We start from the raw sequence: 22,173 nt of genomic DNA on the forward strand, positions 1-22,173 counted from the left end.
GGGCAAATGAGCCAGGGGACTCTCCGATCAGGGTCACAGGAGATGGGTGGGATACGTGAAGAAAGGTTACTAGATGAATTGTAAGGAGAGGTAGTTCTTCAGTCTTTTATGAAAGAAGAGGACCCCTATTCTCTCTTTTCCCTAGGTAAAAAGAAATTGGAGCAGATGAGTGGGTTAAGTGAGCATCTTAACGGCCCAGAACAGAAGCAATAAGCCAGGCAGTACCCCCTCATCCTCTCAGTGTTTACGGATTTGTTTTAGTGGTCAAGAGGATGGAGCTCACGACACTGGCTCTCCAGTCTCAGCATAGCCTCCTGCAATAAGCTCAGGTGTGAGTGTCGGTGGGGGGGGAGGGGACAAGGGTGGGAGCTTGTGTGAGGCGAAGGTGGGGGGGGGAAGGGAATCCCCTCTCCCATGATTCTCTGCGGGCGGAGATAGCCTGGGGGGGGCAGGGATTGCTCAGAGCTGGGGCGGGCGCTGCGGGGCCAGAGAGGGGGAGGGGGTGGGAGCGTAGGAACCCCAGGATCTGCGGCTGCGACTTCAGCACCCCACTGTCCTCCTCCACAGAGGAAGCCGCGCACCTTCGGCTCCTCCCTCCCTCCGCTCGGCTCCCCTCCCCTCTCCACAGCTCCGGCGCCAGCGCCGCCCTCCCAGCATGCCGTGCGGCGGGGCGGCGGGCGGAGCTGGAGCGGCGCGGGAGGCGGGGAAGCTGTCGCTGTGGGTCGCGCCGTGTGAGCCTCCTCCTCCTTCTCTTCTTTCTCCTCCTCCTCCTTCTCTTCCTCCTCCCTTTCCTTGGAGCGCACGGCCCTCGAAGACACCGCCTCCGCCTCCGCCTCCTCACCCAGTGCCTGCCTCCTGCGCTGCGGGCTCCGGCAGAACCCGGAACGGCCGCCTTGCTCCCCCCCCTCTCTCGCCCTCAGCCGCCTCCTCCTCCTGCTGCTGCTGCTTCCCCTGGCCCTCGCCCTCTCCGTGCCGAGGCCGGGGCACTGGGTCGGCTGCCGGGTGGGCGGCTGCTTCGAGAGACTCTCGATTCGGGCGGCGGCGCTTGGCCATGTCGTGTTGGGGAAGGTAATGAGCCGCAGAGCCCCGGGGTCTCGGCTGAGCAGCGGCGGCGGCGGCACCAAGTATCCGCGGAGCTGGAATGACTGGCAACCCAGGTGGGTGGCTCGCCCGGCCTCGCCTCTTCACTCCGGGCCCTGGGCCTGAGGCCTATAGGCGGCCAGGCTTGCTCCCTCCCCGGGTCCCTGCCCGTGGAGCTCCTGGCGGCGGCGGCGGTGGGGAGCTGGAGCCCGGCTGCCTCCGGACTGGAAGGCGCGGCCTAGGCCACTCCACCCCGCTCCCTTCCCCCTAAGGGGTCGGGGCGCGGCTTCTGCCGCCTCCAGGATTCCCGCCGCGGCCGGCTGGGCTCGGAGCAGACCGGAGAGAGGTGAGGCCTAAGTTCTGCCTCCTCGGCCTGGGGCTCGGAGGTTGGCGGGCTGGACCAAGGGCCTGAGAGGAAGGCGCGGCCCTGGGCCCTGGGCCTTGGGCCCTGGGCGGGGGTGGGCAAATTCTAGTGCGGGTGATGGGGCTGGGAGTTGGGGTGAGGGAGGAGCACCTGAGTCATTGGGAGGGGGTGTATGACAGTCTGGGGGTGCTGACACTATCCCTGCTCCCCTTACCCTTCCAGTGAGAGAAGATCTTGTTAACCAGTTACCTTTCCCCGGGAAATGGGGTTAGGGCTTCCTATAGCACATTGGGCCCCAGGAATTATTCCCTTTAGAGGCCCGATCCAGACCTCATTGGACCCAGATTTGGATCCCCTTACTCGTTACCCTGGGAGTGGGTGTCGGTGTCGGAGGGTTCCTTTAAACACATCCTGTTCCCTGATCTGTGAGGTCTCTCCTACTGCTGGGGCAGTTGGTTCTGAGGGAAGGCCCACCATGCCTGCACACTTGAAAGACTCGACTCTTTGAGAGCTGGCTTAAATTTGAATCTAGAGGAGGAATCTTTCCCAGTGTTGGTGCGAATGAGACTGTCTTGTAGCTTTAAGACATTGGGGTTTAGCCCCTATAGTGGAAGAAAACGTTTTCTCCGTAAGTGTGGTTCCTATGTCATTTGAATCATAGGGCAGTTGTAACTTTTTGGTACCTGACATTACTACAATTTCGAAGGCCTAAGAAGTTTTTCTAATAGACAGTGGAATGATTGCAGTTTAAGACCTAGGTGTAGAGGGATTTAGAGCATCACTCGACTAAGGTAATCTGTATTATGTACCAAAGTTGCCTAGATAGGGGATTTAGTGGATTTTTTTTATGTGTGCTGCACCTTCATAACATTGAAGAAAAATCATACTAGCAAGGTTTTCCATGAGCTAGCAAAAATAAATGCAGGTGATCATGAAGACTTTTTTCAGCTTGGAAAAAGGCTTCATTTAATTTGTGTTTGGAAACAAAATTGTAAGATCCGTGTGTTTTTGCTACGAGATTTAAAAAAAAGACACCATCTTAAAATTATCTTTAGGATTATTTAGCAATACAGCTCTCTATTTAATATGATTTAACAACAAAAAATTTTTCTAAGGACTGAGATGTGAAGGATATTGATACATTTTAAACAGTTTTTCACTTGAAATTCATAGTTATGACTCTCAACTCCTTTGGTTTGGTAGATGATTGCCAGGAAAGTTATCAAGTATTTTAAGTAATTGGCATTGACTTGGTTTTAGATCTTCTTAAAACTTGAATATCTCAATTAAAAAAAAAACAACCTGGAGTTTAGTTGGGCAGTATATAAGCCCCAATTTATCTCTTGCTTTTTGAATGTGTAACTATCAATGAATGATATTGAACTCAGTCTCATTTTAGTGACCAGAGTAATAAGGGGTCTTAGAGCTTTCACAAAAGAAAATAGGTCCATAGTTTGCAACTCATAAGTCAATGGGTTGTAGCCACTTATTAAGGTCATGTGACTTATTCTGACAGATATGAAGCAATATCATTTGTAATTATGAGGTTTGTCATGACATATCAATGTCCATGTGGCATTTTTGGCAAAGTGCTTTATTTTTCTGAATGTAAAATTTAGCCTTACTTTGAATGTAAATTTTTCTTCTTTTAGATGTGTAAACATTCTCTTTATAAAATCTTATTTCTAGGTGATCTTGATGTTCTACAGGATTAGATAAACTGTTATGCCATCCGGAAGTAGATCATAATCGATTTACTGTTAGTATCTTTGTAGATCTCTATATAAGTATAGATAGACTAGTTTTTTACTAATAAAGTTGCTAAACAAAATACTAAACATTTGCTTGAGTATTAAGTGTTTAAAAAAAGTTATTCTGTGGCAGCAAGCTTTTTTCAGAGGTAATGACAGAATCTAGTTAGCCGAATGGAATTTTAAGTTCATTCCAGTTTAAATGAAGTTTACTTGTTTTTATGCTTGTGGAGCTTCTTGGAGTGTACAGCTCCTTGTTGCTCTTCTGAATCACATGATAAATTTGGATTTTTCTCTTCTTTTCATTTTCTTTTGATTTCTTTTCTGGTTGTAGCATTCCATTTTCTTTGGCTCAGGCTTTTGAAAAAGCAATTCCTTTCAGTTCCTATTTGCCAGTTAGCCAATGTGATATGGTACTGTTGAGTCAGTTCATGGACATATGAGGTACTTTCATCCATATCAACAGGAAATGTTCCTTGTACCTGAGCAGACCTACTGTCATCCCAAAATGTAAACTAATCTCCTTGGGAAGCACATTATCATTAAGCATTTATATAGCCTTGCTTTATTTTCTTTGTTCTTATTCATAGAAACTAATAAACATTTAAGAAGAGTTGTCCCCATAAGTTAAATGATTTATTCAAGTCAGCTTGAATAAGTGTCATTGGTTATTTTTTTAGAATTCAGAGGACAGGTTGGATTTCCAAGAACTTACTTGGATACCACAGTTAGACCTTCTCATCTTGATGGTAGAAAGACTACTAGTAGTATCTTTTTATCAAGATATTATACCTGGCCCAATTGGTAAAGATAGTTATACAGTACACCAAATGTCAAATTGACATTCTCTCTCTCCCTTACCTCCCTTCCTTTCCTTTTCTCCTTCTCTCCCCTTCTTCCCCTTCCCCAGGCCATTTCTGATAACTTCCTGTTACTAGGATTCCAATCCTCCTGTATTTGCTTACTTGTGTTGCTATTGAATTGTTTCAGTAGTATCTGACTTGGTGATCCCATTTGGGGATCATTTATTCTCTGAGGTAAAATAAAAGCTCTTTGAGGGCAGCGACTATATATATATATATATATTTTTTTTTTAACCCACCAGGCCTTGCTCTGAGTTCCTTAATAAATGTTTAATTGAATTGTTTTAAAATTAACTTTGTATTTGAAGTCAGTTTATGTTACAACTGTTAGGTTTGGTAAATTTCACTGGTTTTTATTTGGAGACATAGACTTGTGAATTTCCATAATATATTTGGAAGAGAAATTTCACTTTTGAACCTGGAGCAATGCAAATTGTTGTTTTGGAAAGGAATCTAGCTGTGCCTACACTTAACATTGCTTTCATTCCATGATCAATAAATGTTTATTAAGTGCCTAGTATTTGCCAGAAACTAAGGCAAAAGACAGGCCATGTCCTCTAGGAGTTCACAATTTAATAAGAGAGACATACAAAGTACAAACTATGTATAGCATAAATAGGAAATGTGGAACAAAGGGAAAGTCATTTCTACATTGTTTGACCACAAGGTACATGATTTAGGGGAGATTATTCTACTGACAATTTTTATCTAGATTGGAGCTAACAGTTATTGCATATACTTCAGGAAGTATTGTAAATATGCTGTATAAAATAAAGTTCTTGAAACTCTTGGGTGAAGATAATAATCCTCAGAGAAGGCAAATCCTATAGATTTTTTTTCTAATAAATGTTAGTGTCTCACAAATCTCTTAATTTAAAGAATTCCTTTCTAATTAACGAAAATAAATCCATATAGTATTGTTTAATTGGAGTTTTTTGGGTTTTGTTTGTGGTAGCCTCAATGGCAGGGATGGGCAACCTTTTTGGCCATGAGAGCCATAAACGCCACATTTTTAAAAATGTAATTTCGTGAGAGCCGTACAGTGCTCACAGTGCTCACAGTGCGCACTCCCATAATAGCGCCTGAAAAAAAATTGGCTTTATAGCTGACCTCTGCTCAATGGGAACACATAAGTCACCATCATTTTTACATGTTATACTTTTTTATAGTTGTAGATTGTTGGGCCATGCTTGATTTCTTTCTGTACCAAAGGAACTTTCTGACTTTCCTTTAAAAGCTAATTCACAAACCTTGAATTCTTTTTGTTGCTTTCATTTAGATAATTTGTAGATTTTTCATGATTCTATTAATGCTTTGGAATAAAAAAGAACAGGATTCTCTTAAAGCATCCTGACTAATAAGTAAGGAGAAACATCACTTCATAATTCTCACATTCTTTTATACAGATTAGTATCCTGTTTTCTTTTTGGACATTGCTAACTTTAGCTTGGGATCAGCAAAAACTTCTGAATCTTAGTGTTAAAAAAACAAGTCATGTTCCATCCCATATTAGGTAGAACAGTGGACAGAATATTGGCCCTGGAATTAAGAAAACCAGAGACCCTCCCTCAGATTCTTAATAGCTGGGTGACCCTGGAAAGTTAACTTCATCTTAATGAGCCTCAGTTAACTCATCTATAAAATGGAGATAATTTACCTGACAGGGTTGTTGTGATGATCAAATGAGTTTATATGCAAAGTATTTTGTGAACTAATAAACCTTATGTAAATTCTAGCTATCTTGGTATGATTTTTCTCTTTTTAAGTTGAATTCCTCTTCATTTGTTCCTTTTGAACTTCATCCACTGATTTTTAGTTTATTCATTGGGATTAGTTTCAAGCATGCTCACTCAAAGTTGATAGAAGATCATAGGATTTCGTATATCATTTTTACAGTTGAGGAATGGGGAGGCATGGGGAAATGAAATAACTTGTTCTAAGTCATCAGGATCAATAGAAATGCATCCTGTCTTAAGGAAGTTTTATAAAGTGGTTCTTTGTAAATTGACCACTATTCTATTTCATTTGGTTTTCTCTGAGATTATATCTTCCATTTACACTGTATCTATCTTGTATGCCATTTTTGGCATATTGTCACCCTCTTTAGAATGTGAGCTTCTCTAGGGCAGACTGGGACTATATTTTTTTTGCCTTGTATCCCTAGCACTTAACACAGTGCTTGGCACATAGTAAATTTATATTTGTGACTGGTTTCTACATGCAGTGTTCCAATCCATAAAATGTAGTGCCAGTCCACCTCACCACATTGCTAATTCATGCTGAGTTAGATGGGGGAACCCCTCCCCCATGGGGAAAAAATTAGCTGTTATGTTCCTAAATGCCTTTTCAAATCCTCAAGTTCTGAAATTTACCAGTGGACCTCATTTTTAGATTTTGTGTGAACTGAGCTTGATATTTGTCCTAGTAAGACAGTGCAAAAAAGCGGGGGTGGGGGTCTCTGCTAGTTTGTTTCTGTTCATAACAATCAGATGCAAATTTTTACAAGATAATGTTACTGTGGTTAAAAGTATTTTTAAGAGAAGCTTGAGAGTGCTGTGAATATCCCCTTTAGTTATAGAAACAGTTGAAAGAGCAGCATTGGGGACTAGATCTCTACTCCTAGGATAAGAGAGATGCTGGAAGAGACCTGCAAGGCATCTAGCAGTCATCCCTTCATTTTACTGATGATACATTGTAAATTGTTATTATATACTGAAGTTTTTTATAAGTGAGATTTAAAAAAATTTATGAACCAATGTTCAGTATTGAAAGTGAATTTAATATTCTTGTTTCCCCCTCAATTCTTTCAGCTCTTGTTTTTTTTTCCTAGGAATGTTCTATACAGCCTATCCCTTTGTCATTAACATTTATAAATTTCATCAGTATATTTCATTCTTCAAACTGCTTTGTGGCCATATTTTTTGGGGGGGGGGATGCTATTATAGAGGTTGACATTGAACTTCAATACTTATTTGGGGGAGGAGAGTCCCAACTAAAGATGATCTTACCTAAATTTAATTTTACTCAAATCCAGATAGCCTCAAAAATATTTTATTGCTGTTTTATCGGCTGTACTGTCAATAAAAGAAATTTGATTATTTTATCAGGAATTTTCCTTTAGACATTTAATTTTTTCATAGTATCCTAACATCTAAATTATGTGTGTGTTTGAATAAATATTGGATCTGTAATTTTATTGGCATAAAAACTCCCAAATAAGGACATTCTTTCCATTAAAGCTAGTCAAAACCTTCTTTTCAAGTTGGTGTCAGGGCCCAAGGCCCAGAAAATTTTAAATGAGTTGCCCAAGGTCACATAATCAGTAATTATCAGAGTTGGAACTTGAACCCAAGCCTTCCCAACTCCAATGCTTGCTCTCAATCCATTATGCTACAGTATTTTATTAAATGATCCTTAACATATTTTTCCATGTATAGGTATAATACTTTTGTTTCTCTTCCAACACCCCCAAAATAAAAATAGTGCACTTATTCTTTTCCTATTATTTCAGCCCCTTCTAATTTTAGTGCCATCCCTCTTGATTATTTTCTATTAATTGGGAGTACACCACACATTTTCTCCTCCTTTAGATTGTGAGTTCCTGAAGAGAAGAAACTATCTTTTCCCTTTATTTTTATCCTCAGTGCTTAACACAGTGACTGGCCTACAACAGGTGCTTAATAAATGCTTACATATAGATTATAGATCACCATATCACTATTTTCAATTTTTTAAAAGAAAATGACAAGTGAATACAGTGATTTGAAGTACATCTTTTGTAGCCCTGTTATATTGTTGAACCCCAGATATTTGAAAGCATTTGCTTTTTTTTCTATGCTGGAATGTGACTTTGTCTTTTGTGTGTTTGTGTGTGGTTTCCCCCCCATAACACCTGAGGGAAGAAGGACACTTAAAAGTCTCTGCTTCTATAATCGCATGTTAGGAATTTTTCTTCCATATCTGTTGATAGAGAGGAACATTTTTCTACATCATGGTCTTACACTTAATATACCTAAGACTACGTTCAGATTTCTTTCTTTTTTTTTTTTTTTTAAACTCTTCAGTTACATGTAGAAACAAATTTTGACAACTGGTTTTTTAACTAGAATTCAAATTTTCTCTCTCCACTCCTTACCCCTCACCTCCTTTCGATGAATAGTCAAGGTTATATCTACTTTCATTTGATACATACTGCTCATGTCACAATAGAAGTCACATTTCACACATAAAATACAAACCTGAAGGAAATTAGTGGAAGACATGCTTTGATCTGCCCTCAGACTTAGTAAGTTTCTTTTTGACTATGGATAGCATTTTCATCCCGAGTTCCTTTTGGTTTTCTTGGAGACTTGCTTTGTCAATAATGGTTTAGTCCTTTACAGTTGATCATCACATAGTATAATATGTGCATAGTATATATTGTTCTTCTGGTTCTGCTTACTTCACTTTTACATCAGTTCATACAAGTCTTTCCTTCTGAACTTATCTTGTTCATCATTCTTTATGGCGCAATAGTGTTCCATTACAAGTATATACCACAAATTGTTCATCCATTTCCCAAGTGGTGGACATATCCCCATAGTTTCCTTTCTTTGCCACCACAAAAAGAGCTGCTAAAAATATTTTGGTACATTTAGGATCTTTCCCTTATCTCTGATCTCTTTGGAATATAGACCCAGTGGTGGTATTGCTGGGTCAAAATGTATGCATAGTTTTATGGCTCTTTGAGCCTGGTTCCATATTCCACTACAGAATGGTTGTATTTTTTCACAGTTCCACCAAACAGTGGCAGTTTTCCCCTTTTGGTCATGTTAGTCAATCTGGTAGGTGTGAGATGGTATCTCAGAGTTATTTTAATTTGCATTTCTATAATTATTCCCATTTCCTTTTGATCCTTTCAAGTTCGGATTACTTATTTTTCTGACTGCTTACCTAGTTTCTTTCTATGGGCTATCTCAGTTTTTAATATCTTAATTTCCTTAAATGCCCCAAATTTCTTGCCATCTTAATTCATTATACATACCCAAGTCCCATGGCTTTGCATCCTTACTGTCCTTAGTAAATTTTAGTTTCCAGAGCCTCATTTTTTTTCCCTCTGGCAAAGAAAATTAAACAAAACACCTCATTCTTAGGATTGAGTTCTTTTAAATTTTCTTTTTCTTTTTTTTATTCCAAACTTTATAAAAACAAGCATTACCATATACAGAGATGGAGAAGGTAGTACACAAATGAAATCACAACTTTCTATATGCTTAGTTTACAAATCCTATCCAGATGAATCCCACCCTTCCTGTATCATGAAACATACACATATATAGAAATTGTCTTTCATGTTTCACCTTTCTGTTTACTTTCTGGAGGTAACACTCACAGTTTATTCTTCTAGCATTAATTCTGTGGTTGTGTATAATGTTCTTCTGGTTCTCATTTCACTGTTCATCTAGTTTTCTAAATAGTAATTTGGGATCTTTACTTGGAAAAGTAGATTACATTTAAATACATTTGAGTCAGCCCATTTGTCCTAACCTCACTTTATAGACTAAAAGGGTTTCCCTAATTGAATAAAGTTGATACATTTTTCCTGAGAAAATGTTTATAAAAATTTTATCCTCATTATAGTGTAAACCCAAAAAGTATCATTTATATAGTCAGATTAGTATTTAGTGAAGCAGTCATAAATTATTAAAATTTGTATCTTTCATTGCATATGTAAATGAAAATGAAATAAATGTGAGATTTTTTAGAGCAAGTGATTCTTAGCCTTTTCCGTGTCATTTGACAGTGGTGAAACCCCTTCTCAGAATGTTTTTAAATGGAGTAAAATCAGAAGCATAGAATTGTAATACACATATATAGACATATTTTCATTTTTTATTTTTAAGTTTACAGATGTCAGTTGAAGAGCCACTAAAACAAAGATGAAAGATCATAGAACTTGGGGTTCGATTTGCTTGCTTTGTGAGGAACCTGTCCTAAAATATATGTGTGCGTGTGTGTTAAAATGTGGGCCTCCTGCCTTCTTAGTATAGTAACATTACATACTAGAAAGGATCTTGTATGTAATCTAGATATGGAAACCTATCTTGAAGGGACGCTAGGTGGTTCAGTGGATAGAAAGCCAGGCCTAGACCAGGATATCCTGGGTTCAAATTAGGCCTCAGAATACTTCTTAGCTGTGACCCTGGACAAATCACTTAATCCCAAACCAGTCTTTTGCTTTGGAATTGACACTTGTTGTCAATTCTAAGATAGAAGATTTGGGTTTAGAAATACGTAAATTTTTTTTCTCAGCAAATGTCAGTCAGGATCTGAATGCTTGTCTTCTGTCTCCAAATGAATAATTTTTCTCCTATATTATGTTGCTTTCTTGTGAAGGGGTATGGATCTTTATTCAAAATGAAATAAAATGTATAAATTTATGAGCCATGAATAAAGGGAAGGGGTGATAGATTCCACAAGAATTTTCTAAAAGGTAGTTTTGCTTTCTTAAGTAGCTTTAGTAAGGAGCAGCTAGGTGGTTCAGTGAATAGAAAGCCAGTCAGGCCTAGAGAACTCAGTCCTGAGTTCAAATGTGATTTCATATTCTATCTGTGTGACCCTGGGCAAGTCATTTAACTCCCTTATTGCCTTATTCTTACTGTTCTGCTTTGGAACAAATTCTTAGTATTGGTTCTAAGATGGAAAGGAAGGGTTTTTTTAAAAAAGCAAACTTAACATTTGTATTAGAAGAAAATATTGTTTAGAATTTGATTTTGTTGTTGTTGTTTTATTCTCTCTTCTAAATCTTTGTAGTTAAAAAGTTTGCTGCCTATTTCTATTATGGTTGTAGCCAGTCTATGTAATTTTCTTTGGCTGCTGACCTCCATTTATTTGGGTTATTTTGGATGTCTTTAATAGCACAGTAGCAAATAGTTACATTTATAATTACATAATTTGTTTACCCATTTCCCAGTATTGTTACCAGATTTTTCCCTTTTACAAATAAAATAGCTATGAATATTTTTGTACATTATGATCACTTTTGTCACTTATTACATACTGACAGATTGGTCTCCAAAAAACTTTTATGCATTTTATCATTCCACCAACAAGCTTTTGACTATTCCTTTACTGTGGAGAACTACTTTGTAAAATTGTATAAATTCTTTATAGAGTTGGATGTCTATTTTTGATCAATTATGCTTATTGCAAATATTTTGTCCTAATTTTACTTCTGTTAATTTTGAAGACATTGATTTTTGTCTTATAAAATTCTTATCTTTCTTTGCATAGGCAAATTCATCCATCCTTTGTTACTAGTTCTTTTTATGATAATTTTCTTTGCAACAAAAGTATATTTTTTAGCTTATTTTAATATTTAGTTTATTAATCTAATTGAGATTTATTTTATTATATGATGTCTATATATGTATAGGTAGCTTGTGTGATTTGTCATTTTTTTTATGCACTACCAGCATGTTTTGTATTCTTAAATGCTTCATCACAATGTTGTAGTCCTAACTAATTTTTTTACAAGGAACTCAATGTCTATTGAAAATATTGCTTTAAATATTTATGAAAGTCCGTTTACTACTTTAGTATAGTATTGTAACTAGGTAAGTTGTTGATAAAGCTAAAAATAGAATTGATTTGTTATGCTTTTTAGTGCTCTAGTCTTCATAGGTTTCCTTCTAGATTTTAAAAGTTCTATTTTCCACTTGCCTTCAATAATTTACTTGCTTTCATATTGTTGTCTAATTTAATACTTGTTTAAAGAGTGGTGGATAGTGTGTAGAAGGAACACTGGATTTGGAGCTAGATTTGGGTTTTTCTGCTTGGCCACTGATTGAAAACTAGGACTTGTAGTGTGGCATAGAGCAAATCACTTAATCTTTTTTAGTTGCCACACTTGTACCTCACTGTGGGGGAGGCAGGGCCCCTCCAGGTCCACAGGCTTGAGGTGGTGTGAACTTGACAGCTCTTGACATCACTGGATGGTTCAGAGGATCAAATGAGATACTAGATGTGAAAGTACTTTTGAAAACTGTTATGTGCTATGTAAATGTAAAATGGTATTGTTTTATTATTTTCTCTGTTAATATAAATGTGCAGATGAGTTCTGAGAATTGGAAGTATTCTTCCTTTGTGGTATTGAATCAGATTTTGTATTTTTCTGAAATTAAAATTCCCAGATTATTTGAGAGAACATTAAAAGAAATGCCATGCTTATCATTCTAAAAGACAAGTTTGATGTCAGTGTTAAATAGTACAGATATTTGTGTCAGGTTGACTGACATCTAATACAAACAGAATAATTTGATCATATTTATGATATTTGATAGTTCAAATAGATAATTTTTGGATTGAGAATAAGGGAGTTATTTCTCAAATATGGCTACTCTTCTAATATTTTTAAGGATGTTCCCCATAAAGTTAAAAGACTGCTTCAAGAAATAATTGTTGCCAATAGATCTTTAACAATTTTCTTTAAGGAATAAACCTTAGGTTCTGAATTGCTTGCAATTTCCAAATTTTACAAATTTTAGCCACTTTTATAAAATTGGCAATTTAGACTATTATCTTACAGATTAAAAAAATAAAAGTACAACCTTTCTGAATTGTTTTTGAAAATACTGGAGGCAAAATTCAATTAGAACCAAAAAAGATAGGTGGTAAATTTGGGGGATTTTGCTATTGTTTTTTGGTCCAAACCCAATAATTTATTAGTAGAGGAATTCCTGGTGTGGGAACCACATCCATCAACTCAAATTAATTATTTGTAATTTATACTTTTTATTTCATGGAGTACTAAAAAGTTAGAGCAAGGACTTGAACCCAGTTCATTTGATACCAAATATAGCCCTCTGTGAAGTATGGAAGGCTATCCACTGTGCCAAGCTGCTCTTTTGCTAAGAAAGAATAATGACAACCCCAGGGAACAATGTAACTATGATAGCTGACATTTATATGGTCACCACACATATAACATATACATACCACATATATATGGCATACCATATGACATAATGTATGTACACGTGTATATGTGTGTTCACATACACAGATAGCTGTGCCATTTCTCCTCCCATCCCCATTTTGCAGGTGAGGAAACTGAAGTTAACTAGCTTACCTTAGGTTACTCAGCTAGTAATGACCAGAATTGTGATTTAAACCTAGGCCTCCTGGCTCCAAGGCTGGTACAGAAACTAGTTTTATTGGGGCAGGGGAAGATAGAGGGATATAAATACATAATCTTTCAAACCTAGAGAGAGAATTTTAAGTTCACATATAACTAAGCATATGCACATTGTACCACTATGCTAAATAGCTTACAAAACAATTTAGAGGTAGTAGGAGGTATCCTAGAGATCATATAATCTAGTGGCAGTTGAGTTCCAAAGAGGTGAAGTGACTTGCCCAATATAATAGTAGTATTAAATGAGTCAACTGAAGCCATATGCTCAGACTTCAGGGCCTGTACTCTTTCCACTATTTGACATTGAATATAGTCCCTAGCATATTCAAATTTGATTTTTGCCTTGTACTGTCAATATTCCTTTAAAAATACTTTTCAAAAAATTATTTTAAATGTAGGTGGTATAATGTAATTTCTGTTTTTCCCCATTTTCATGTAAAAATAGTTTCAACATTTTTCAAAGAATATTGAGTCTAATTCTCTCCTTCCCCTTCTCCCCAGCTTCATACACTTGTTGAGATAGTAATGAATATCAGATAGATTTTTTATATGCAATTATGTAAAATACTTTGTCTTATCCTTTTATAGAGGGAAACTCAAATAGAAAAAATTAAGAAAGAAAGTGAAAAAAGTTTGCTTTGGTCTCTATTCAGACTGTTCTTTTTTCTCTGGTTAGTAGATATAATTTTTTATCATGAGTCCTTTGGAGGATAGTTTTGGATCATTGTACTGTTGAGAATAGCTGTTATTCACAGTTGTTCATTGTACTGCAGTATTCTTGTCATTGTGTATGGTGTTCTCCTGGTTCTGCTTATTTCACGCTGCTTCAGTTTGTATGTCTTTCCAGGTTTTTCTGAGCTTGTAATTTTTTACAGCATAATAGTATTCCATTACAATTATATACTGTAATAGCAGAGTAAAAAAACTTACTCTGCTATTACCCAATTGATGGGTATTTCCTCACTTCCCAGATTTTTGCCACTACCTCCTCCACCCCAAGAATAAAAATATTTTTGTATATATAGGTCTTTTTTTTTTTTTAATCTCTTTGAGACATAATCCTAGTATAGTATTGCTGAATCCAAGGGTACTGTTGCGTAGCTATTGGGGCATAGGTCCAATTGCTCTCCTGAGTGATTGAATCAGTTCACAACTCCCCCAACAATGCATTCATTTCTCAACTTTCCCATATCCCCTCCAGTTTTGTCATTTAGGTTTTCTGTCATAAAAGCCAGTCTGATAGGTAAGAGTTGTTTTAATTTGCATTTCTCTAACTATTGGTGATTTAGAGCATTTTTTGCATGACTATAGAGAGCTTTAATTTGAGAATTCTCTGATTATATTCTTTGACTATTCATTGGGGAATAACTTGTATTATATATTCAACTCATTTCTCTATGTATTTGAGAAATGAGGCCTTTATTAGAGACGTGTAAAATAATTTTGCACCATTATGATTAGTGTATTAATTTCCATCCTATGTTTGCCCCTGTTTAGTTTATCTCCCTCCCCCCCAATTTGCCCTCTTTTCTATCAACCCCAGCAGTCTTCTCTTATCCCCTTCCCCTTCTACTTGTCTGTAGGTTGATAGCCTTTTATACCCAATTGATTGTGTATTTTCTTCCCTTATTGAGCCAGTTCTGATGAGCAAAAGGTTCACATGCTCTCCTCCCCACCCCATCTTTCTGAATGAGCATTCTTTCATGCCTTTTATGTACAATAATTTACCCTTTTCTATTTTCCCTTTCCCTTCCTCCCAGTACATTCCTCTATTTCTTTCTTTCTTTCTTTCTTTTTTTTTTTAATTTTTTTTAAACCCTTAACTTCTGTGTATTGGTTCCTAGGTGGAAGAGTGGTAAGGGTGGGCAATGGGGGTCAAGTGACTTGCCCAGGGTCACACAGCTGGGAAGTGTCTGAGGCCAGATTTGAACCTAGGACCTCTCGTCTCTAGGCCTGGCTCTCAATCCACTGAGCTACCCAGCTGCCCCATTCCTCTATTTCTTGCTTTAATTTAATTTAATTTTTTATATCATCCCATCATATTCAACTCACTACCTGCCCTCTGTATACTGCTTTTAATTTGCCCTAATAATGACAAAGTTTTTTGGAATTACAAGAATCATCTCCCCATGTACACACAGCTTAACCTTATTGAGTGTCTTTTGATTTATCTTTTTATGTTTCTCGATCTTGTATTTGAAAGTTGAATTTTCCATTCACCAGTATGTTTGAAAGTCCTCTTATTTCATTGAATACCCATTTTTTCCCCTGATGAATTTATGATCAGTTTTGCTAGGTGAGTAGTTCTTGGTTGAAGTCCTGGCTCCTTTGCATTCTGAAATATTGTAGTCCAGGCTCTCCAATCTTTTAATGTAAAAACTGTTAAGTCTTGTGCTATCCTAGATCCTTTGCATTGTAGGATATTCCAGGCCCTTTAAGAGTCCTTTAAAGTAGAAGCTGCTAAAACTTGTGTTATCCTGTTTCTTTTTGGCTGCTTGCAATATTTTCTCCTTGACCTATGAGTTTGGGAATTGGTTTATAATATTCCTAGGAGTTCTTTTTTGGGATCTCTTTGAGGAGGTGATTGCTAGATTCTATTTTGTTCTCTGGTTCTAGCATATCAAGGAAGTTTTTCTTGAAAAATGATGTCTAAGATTATGGCTTTCAGGTAGTCCAGTAATTCTTAGATTATCTCTCCTGGATTTATTTTCTGGGTCAGTTTTTCCAATGAGATATTTCAGGTTTTTTTTTTTTTTTATTCTTTTGATTTGAGCTTTTTTTTAAATTTAATTTAAAAAAATTTTCCCATGTTTACATGATTCTTGTTGTCTCCCTCCCCCTCTTCCCTTCCCTCTCCTGGAAGTGACATGCAATTCCACTGGGTTATACATGTATTATCATTGAGTGAGTTTTTGTATCTTTTTTTCGAAAACATTTCATCAGTTCTACTTTGTTAGAGAATAAAATTCCTTAGTGAATTTGTGTACCTCTTTTTCCATAGGACCATTCTATCTTTCAAGTGGTTTTTCTCTTCAGGACAGTTTTATATATCTTTCCATTTGGGCAGTTCTACTTTTTTAAGGAGTTCTTCTTTTCATTGGATTTTTGTGCCTTTTATCAATTGACCTGTTCAGTTTTCTAAGGTATTAAATTTCTTCAGAATTTTTTTGTTCCCCCTTTACCAATCTGTTGACTTTTTTCAAGATTTTTCTGTTGTCATTTCTTTTCCTTATTTTTCTTCTATGACTTTAAAATCCTTTTTAGGCCCTCTATTTTGAGGGGAGCTTGAGATCAATTCATATTTTTCTTGGAAGCTTTGGATACAGCAGTATTGAATTTGTTGTCTTCTGCTGAGTTTGAGTTTTCCTTGTCTCCAAGATAACTTTGTGTTGAGTTCCTTTTTTTGTTGTTTGCTTATTTTCCTGCCTTTTTCTTTTCTTTTAATTAAAAAATTATAAAAGTTGCAGTCTGTAACTGAGATGAAGGGAACACGGTTCCAAGCTTCAAGTTCTTTGTGAAGCTACCTTGAGCATTGGCTCTGGGAATCTATCTGCTTTCAATTCTTCCATCATGTTATGATATAAGGAAAGATACGTTTAATACTTATCCAACCTATACTCTGGTCTGTGAGTAACCCGAAACCACTCTTTTATGCCCTTGGAACTGTGCCTAGGGTCTCCTGTTCCCCTGTAGCCTCAAGTGCTTGTGTCCACTAGTGCTCCTCTTCTCACCCTGAGATTGCACTCTTGTACTGTAACAGGCAATGCAACAGAAATTGCGTCAAAGCCAGCAAAGGGTCTTCTGTAATCTTCTAAGCAGTTGTCCAACCCCCTTTTACCATCTATGGCTGAGAATTCTTTGCTATTGCTTCAGCTGTGTCCCAGCCCTGTTGCCTCTGTGGGGCCTGCTCTGTCATGCTGGGCTTTAGTTCCACCAAGGTTCATTCTATTCCTCAAACTGGCCTTCTAAGTTGTTTGGGGCCAAAAAATAACTTCATCTTGACTTTTTGTAGATTATGCTTTTTCCTGGTCATAGTGTATATGTTTTGGGGGCAGCTAGGTGACTCAGTGGATTGAGAGCCAGGTCGTCCGGTGTTCAAGTGTGGCCTCAGAGGCTTCCTAACTGTATGACCCTGGACAAATCACTTAACCACACCCATTGGTTAGCACTCTTCTCTCTTGGATCAATACTACATAAGCTAAGAGGTAGTGTTTTTTTTTAAGTAGTGTATATGTTTTAAAGGAGGCTTCTATTTAGAATACCCGAAGTATTAATTGCTTTTAGTAATATTTCTTTCCAGTTACCTGCATTTGGGATTTTTGTGAAAGTCGGAGGGAAAGTTTCTTTGGATTCTTTCAGGATTTGTCCTCCTAACTCAACCTGGGAGGTCATGGAGATTTCCTTTCACTCTTGGCCATTTCCCAGGCTAGATGGGAGCTTCTAGAATGCTTCTAAGACCTGCTGACAAAGGGGGTGGGAAGGTGGAAGATAAGTAATTGTAATAGGAGCTGAATCAGTGTTTCAAGACTTTTGAGCTTATCTGGATTAAAAATAGCCACAGGAAATTTTTTATTTTCCATAAGTTCCAGAAGTGATCATTTAGAATGACTATAAAAACTTTATATGGGAATATTTCATATTTTAGGGCTAAGGTTGATATACTATTCACCAGATTTTATAAAATTGAGTTACTGTCCTCAAAATTCACACGGAGGAAAGAAATATTAGGTATTAACCTTGCAAATGCCAGCTGCTTTGCTAATGTCTTTGATCCTGGTCCCTTCCTGTCCTGTGGGAGCTAACTGTTTTGATTCCCTCACTTTTGTAATTTAGAGTTTCCTTCCCTATCCCTTATAAGCATGTTCATGTTAGTCATTCCCCTTCCAAACAAACATGTAAAAAGCTACCTAGACTTGCCTCCATTTTCTTCTCTTAAACTGTTGGCTTCTGCCTTAAGGCTTCATCATTCTTTTCTCAAGTTAACAGTGATCTGGTGGAAAGCATGGCTCAATGGAAAGCACTGGTTCTGGAATTGGAGAACCTGGGTTTAAATTCCATCTCTTGCTGTTATCTCTTTCATCTTGGTAAAGTCATTTATCCTCCCTCAGCCTCAGTTTCCTTGTAAAATGAAAGGGTTATACTAGATGACCTTTACAACTGAGATTTTTTTTCTTCCCTAGATATATTTTCTTTTGAATACTCAGGAAGCACTTCAGTTTCTTACCTATCAAATGGATGAATTGGTTTATGCAAATAACTGATAATGCAAAGTGAGAATAAATTGGAAACAAAAGTCCAGAGCAAGGTTCTGAGAAGTTAAGAGTCAGAGAAGTTATTTTCACTTGTGGACTAAGAGAAGGCTTCTAGAAGGAGGTGGCACTTGACTCTAAGACTTGAAAGAAAGGGAAGAACTTGAGTTGCCACCAGTGGGCTTAAAGGACTTTTCTCAGTTCTTTCTGGACCTCTCTGTAGCATTTGACCCTCTTGCTTCATAGCACAATACCTGTCACATAATAAGTGTTTAATAAATGCTTTTTGGCTGATTGATCATCCTTCCTAAATATACTGTCCTCTTCTGATTCTTTTCCTACCTGACTTGGCCTTTCTTCAGTGTCAGGATTGTTAACATTGGTCCACACCTGTACAGGTTGTAATCCAGGATCTTTTCCTGGACCCTTTTTGTGATCTCACCAGCTCCCTTGGTGTTTATCCATTATTTTTATACACTAAGCTCCCAGGTATATCTGTCAATATCTATACCTGTCTATCTAGCTAAGCGAAGAACTCATAGTACTTTGCTTCATAAAATTTGCTGCCAAGAACTATATAGGAAACTTAGATTATTCATCGATGTGAATATTTCCCAGTAATTTCCTGAGTAAAATTTAATTGTGCCAGAAGATCAGGAATTATAAACATAGACAACAGTTTATCTGTAACTATGAAAAGGGGAGGGAAGGGATAGGTATAACATTTTGTTCCTTTGTGTGCATGGCTAAATTCATTTTCTTTCAGTTCTAGCTTTACTTATGCCTGTTTTCTGAAGTTAGACAATCAAGGTCTCTGATTGCATTGGAGAAAAATTACCTAAAGGGCAATGCCAAATGTTCACTTTTTACTTAAAATTGCTAAGAATGAAAAACAGAACATATTTTCTTTAAAAAAATGTTGCAGCCAGTCGACTTGTCATTTAAACTCTGCCCCTCCATTAAACTGCTCTCCCTTGTGACAAAGAAAAAAACAAGCAAAAATAATTAATTCATTGACAAAATCTGACAATGCTTTTTGCCCCTTGAAAGGAAACAAATTTAATGATATGTTCTCCTAGACTAGATCTTCACTGGTTTTTCAGTTAATTCAGAATGTTACTTTCTTTTAGCAGTTTGTTTTTTTCTCTGTTTTTGTTATATTCTGTTTTTGCTTATGCAAATCTTCCCATGTTTCTCCAAGTTCCTATTTGTTTCTTACCTTAAATAATATTGCATTTCATTCACATAGACTCTTGCCCCCCCTGCCCCCGCCCCCACCCCCACCCCGGCCATTCTCAAGTTTCTTATTATTACGAAAAAAAATTACTCTCTAAATATTTTTCTGTCTTTGATCTTTTTGGAGTATGTTATATAACCTTCAGAAGTAATTCTGGTCAAATCATATGGATAGGTTAATCATTTTTGTTACATAATTCTAAATCAATAATTCAGAATTATTGGACTACTTCAGAGCTTCACCAACAGTGCATCTTTGTGCCTATCTTCTTATACTTCCAGGTATGAACTGTTCTTTTTTTAGTCACCTTTTCCAATTTGCATAACATGATTGTAAAATCTAAGGTTATTAAAAACATTTTTTTTTAAAAAATTTCTCCCAGGTGTGCAAAGAGGTAGTTGGGAAAGCATTTTGCATTTCTATTACTGTTAGTAATTTTGGGGCATTTTTTGGTGTGGTCATTTATAATTTGCCATCTGCAACAATTGGCCTCCACATTTTTTCCTCTCATTCACTTCTTGCAATTAGGCTTCTAAATTTCTCACTCACAGAAACTGCTCTCCCCAAAGTTAACAATGATCTCTTAACCTGCTGATTCCAATGGATTTTTCTCAGTCTTCATTCTTGACCTCTCAGCATCTTTTTGACACTGTTGATCACTTTCTTCTCCTTTATACTCTATTCTCTCTAGGCTTTTGGGACGTCAGCCTCCTAGTTTTTCTACTTTATCAATGATGGTTCCTTCTCATCCTTTGCTGGATCCTCATCCAGGTCATTTTCTTTAGGAGTAGGTGACTCAATTGAGTTTTGTCCTGTGCCCTTTTTTGCCTCTATACTACTTTACTTGGTAATCTTATCAGCTTTCTTGGATGTAATTGCCATGTTTATGCTGTTGATTCTCAAATCTACCTTTCTTGTCCTCATCTTTCTACAGACCACTAACATTGCATCTCTGTTTTTCAGACATCTAGAACATATATTTAGTGGACATCTTAAACTTAATATGTCCCAAACTAAACAAATTATCTTTCTTCCTGATCCTCTCCTCCCCACTACAAATTCCCTGTTACTATAGAGGGCAACACTATCTTCCCAGTCCCTGAAGTTCACAATCTCGGTATCATTCTTTGTTCACTCTCATCCCCCATGTCCAAACTGTTGCCAAGGCCTGCCAGTTCACCTTTGTAATAATATCTTTTTTATATGCCCCCTTCTCACCACTACTCTGCTCACAGACAGACATTCATTAATTCACACTTGGACAACTGCAATAGTCCACTTGCTGAGTCAGAGACCTCCAGTCTCTCCCCATTATAGTCCATCTGCCAATCATCATAATAGTTTTCCTAAAGCTTAGGTCCACACACACAAACCCCTCCCCACTCAATAAACTCCCTATTACTGTTCAAAAAGAAAAATCTTCTGACATTCAAAACCCTTCATATAAAGTATACTACCAATCCCCCTCCATTGTTCTTACACTTTATTTCTTGCTACCTACTCTTTGATCCAGCAATATTAACATTCTTACTATTTCATGAGACACTCCATCTTTCCAGATGTTCCTAGTATTTTCTCAGACTGTGTGAATCCCTGAATGCTTTCCTTCATCTTTGCCTCCCACCTTCCCTGACTTCAAGTCCCTACTAAAAATCTCATCTTCTACAGAAAGCTTTTCCTAATTTGTCTTAATTCTAATGCTTTCTTTCTTTTAATTATTTCTTATTTAACCTGTGTATAGCTTGTTCATACTTTTTTTTAATTTTTTTGCTTTTTGACTTTGGAATCTGAGCTCCTTGAAAGGGTAGGAACTGTTTTGCCTCTTTGTATCCTCAATGTTCAGCCTAGGACCTAGCACATAGTAAGCACTTAGTTAATGTTTATTGATTGCATTTCTTGGGAACTAGCTCTTAGTGATAAGTATTCTGCCTTAGCAGAATTTTATTGATGTTTAATGCAAATATTTTTGTACTTCCTCTTTTAATAATGCCTTCATTGATTTTATTTGTACAAAAGCTCTTTAATTTTATGTAGTCAATATAATTTCCTTTTAATAACTTAAAATTATTCTCCTCTCTTGAATATCTTCCTTACTTTAAATAAATCAGTGGCTTTAACTAAGGTAATTAAAAATCAGTCTGCATACTAGTGAATGTGTTTTCTATCTCTATACAAAAGAATATGCAAAAATTCATAATGAAAGCTAAACTCTTTTGGCCATTACATTTTTAGATTTTAATTGAAGTTTGTTGATTTATCTTTTTATGGTTTTGTTTTTAACAGTTGTAACAGATGCACTAGTCATTTAGCTGTTATTGCACACATCAGACCTGCCAACCAATCAATAAACCTATGGTCCTACTTTGTGTCAGGCCCTATGCTACTTTAAGAGATACAAAGACAATACTGAGTGTTGTGAGAGGATACAGAAGTTTGACAATGTCTCTTTCCTCA

General features: G+C 37.2%; 1 protein-coding gene across 1 annotated transcript in view; it reads left to right on the forward strand.

Annotated features, from left to right (window-relative positions):
- Positions 1 to 1,071: 1,071 nt before the first annotated feature.
- The window catches only part of SMG1 (SMG1 nonsense mediated mRNA decay associated PI3K related kinase), a 110,572-nt gene continuing 89,470 nt past the window's right edge, over positions 1,072 to 22,173 (forward strand). Inside the window, exon 1 of the mRNA XM_044660426.1 lies at positions 1,072 to 1,157. Within this exon, the coding sequence (XP_044516361.1) occupies positions 1,072 to 1,157 (86 nt within the window). The remainder of the gene's footprint in view (positions 1,158 to 22,173) is intronic.

This window comes from Gracilinanus agilis, chromosome 1 (assembly GCF_016433145.1).
Source record: "Gracilinanus agilis isolate LMUSP501 chromosome 1, AgileGrace, whole genome shotgun sequence".
Classification (NCBI taxonomy): Eukaryota; Metazoa; Chordata; class Mammalia; order Didelphimorphia; family Didelphidae; genus Gracilinanus; species Gracilinanus agilis.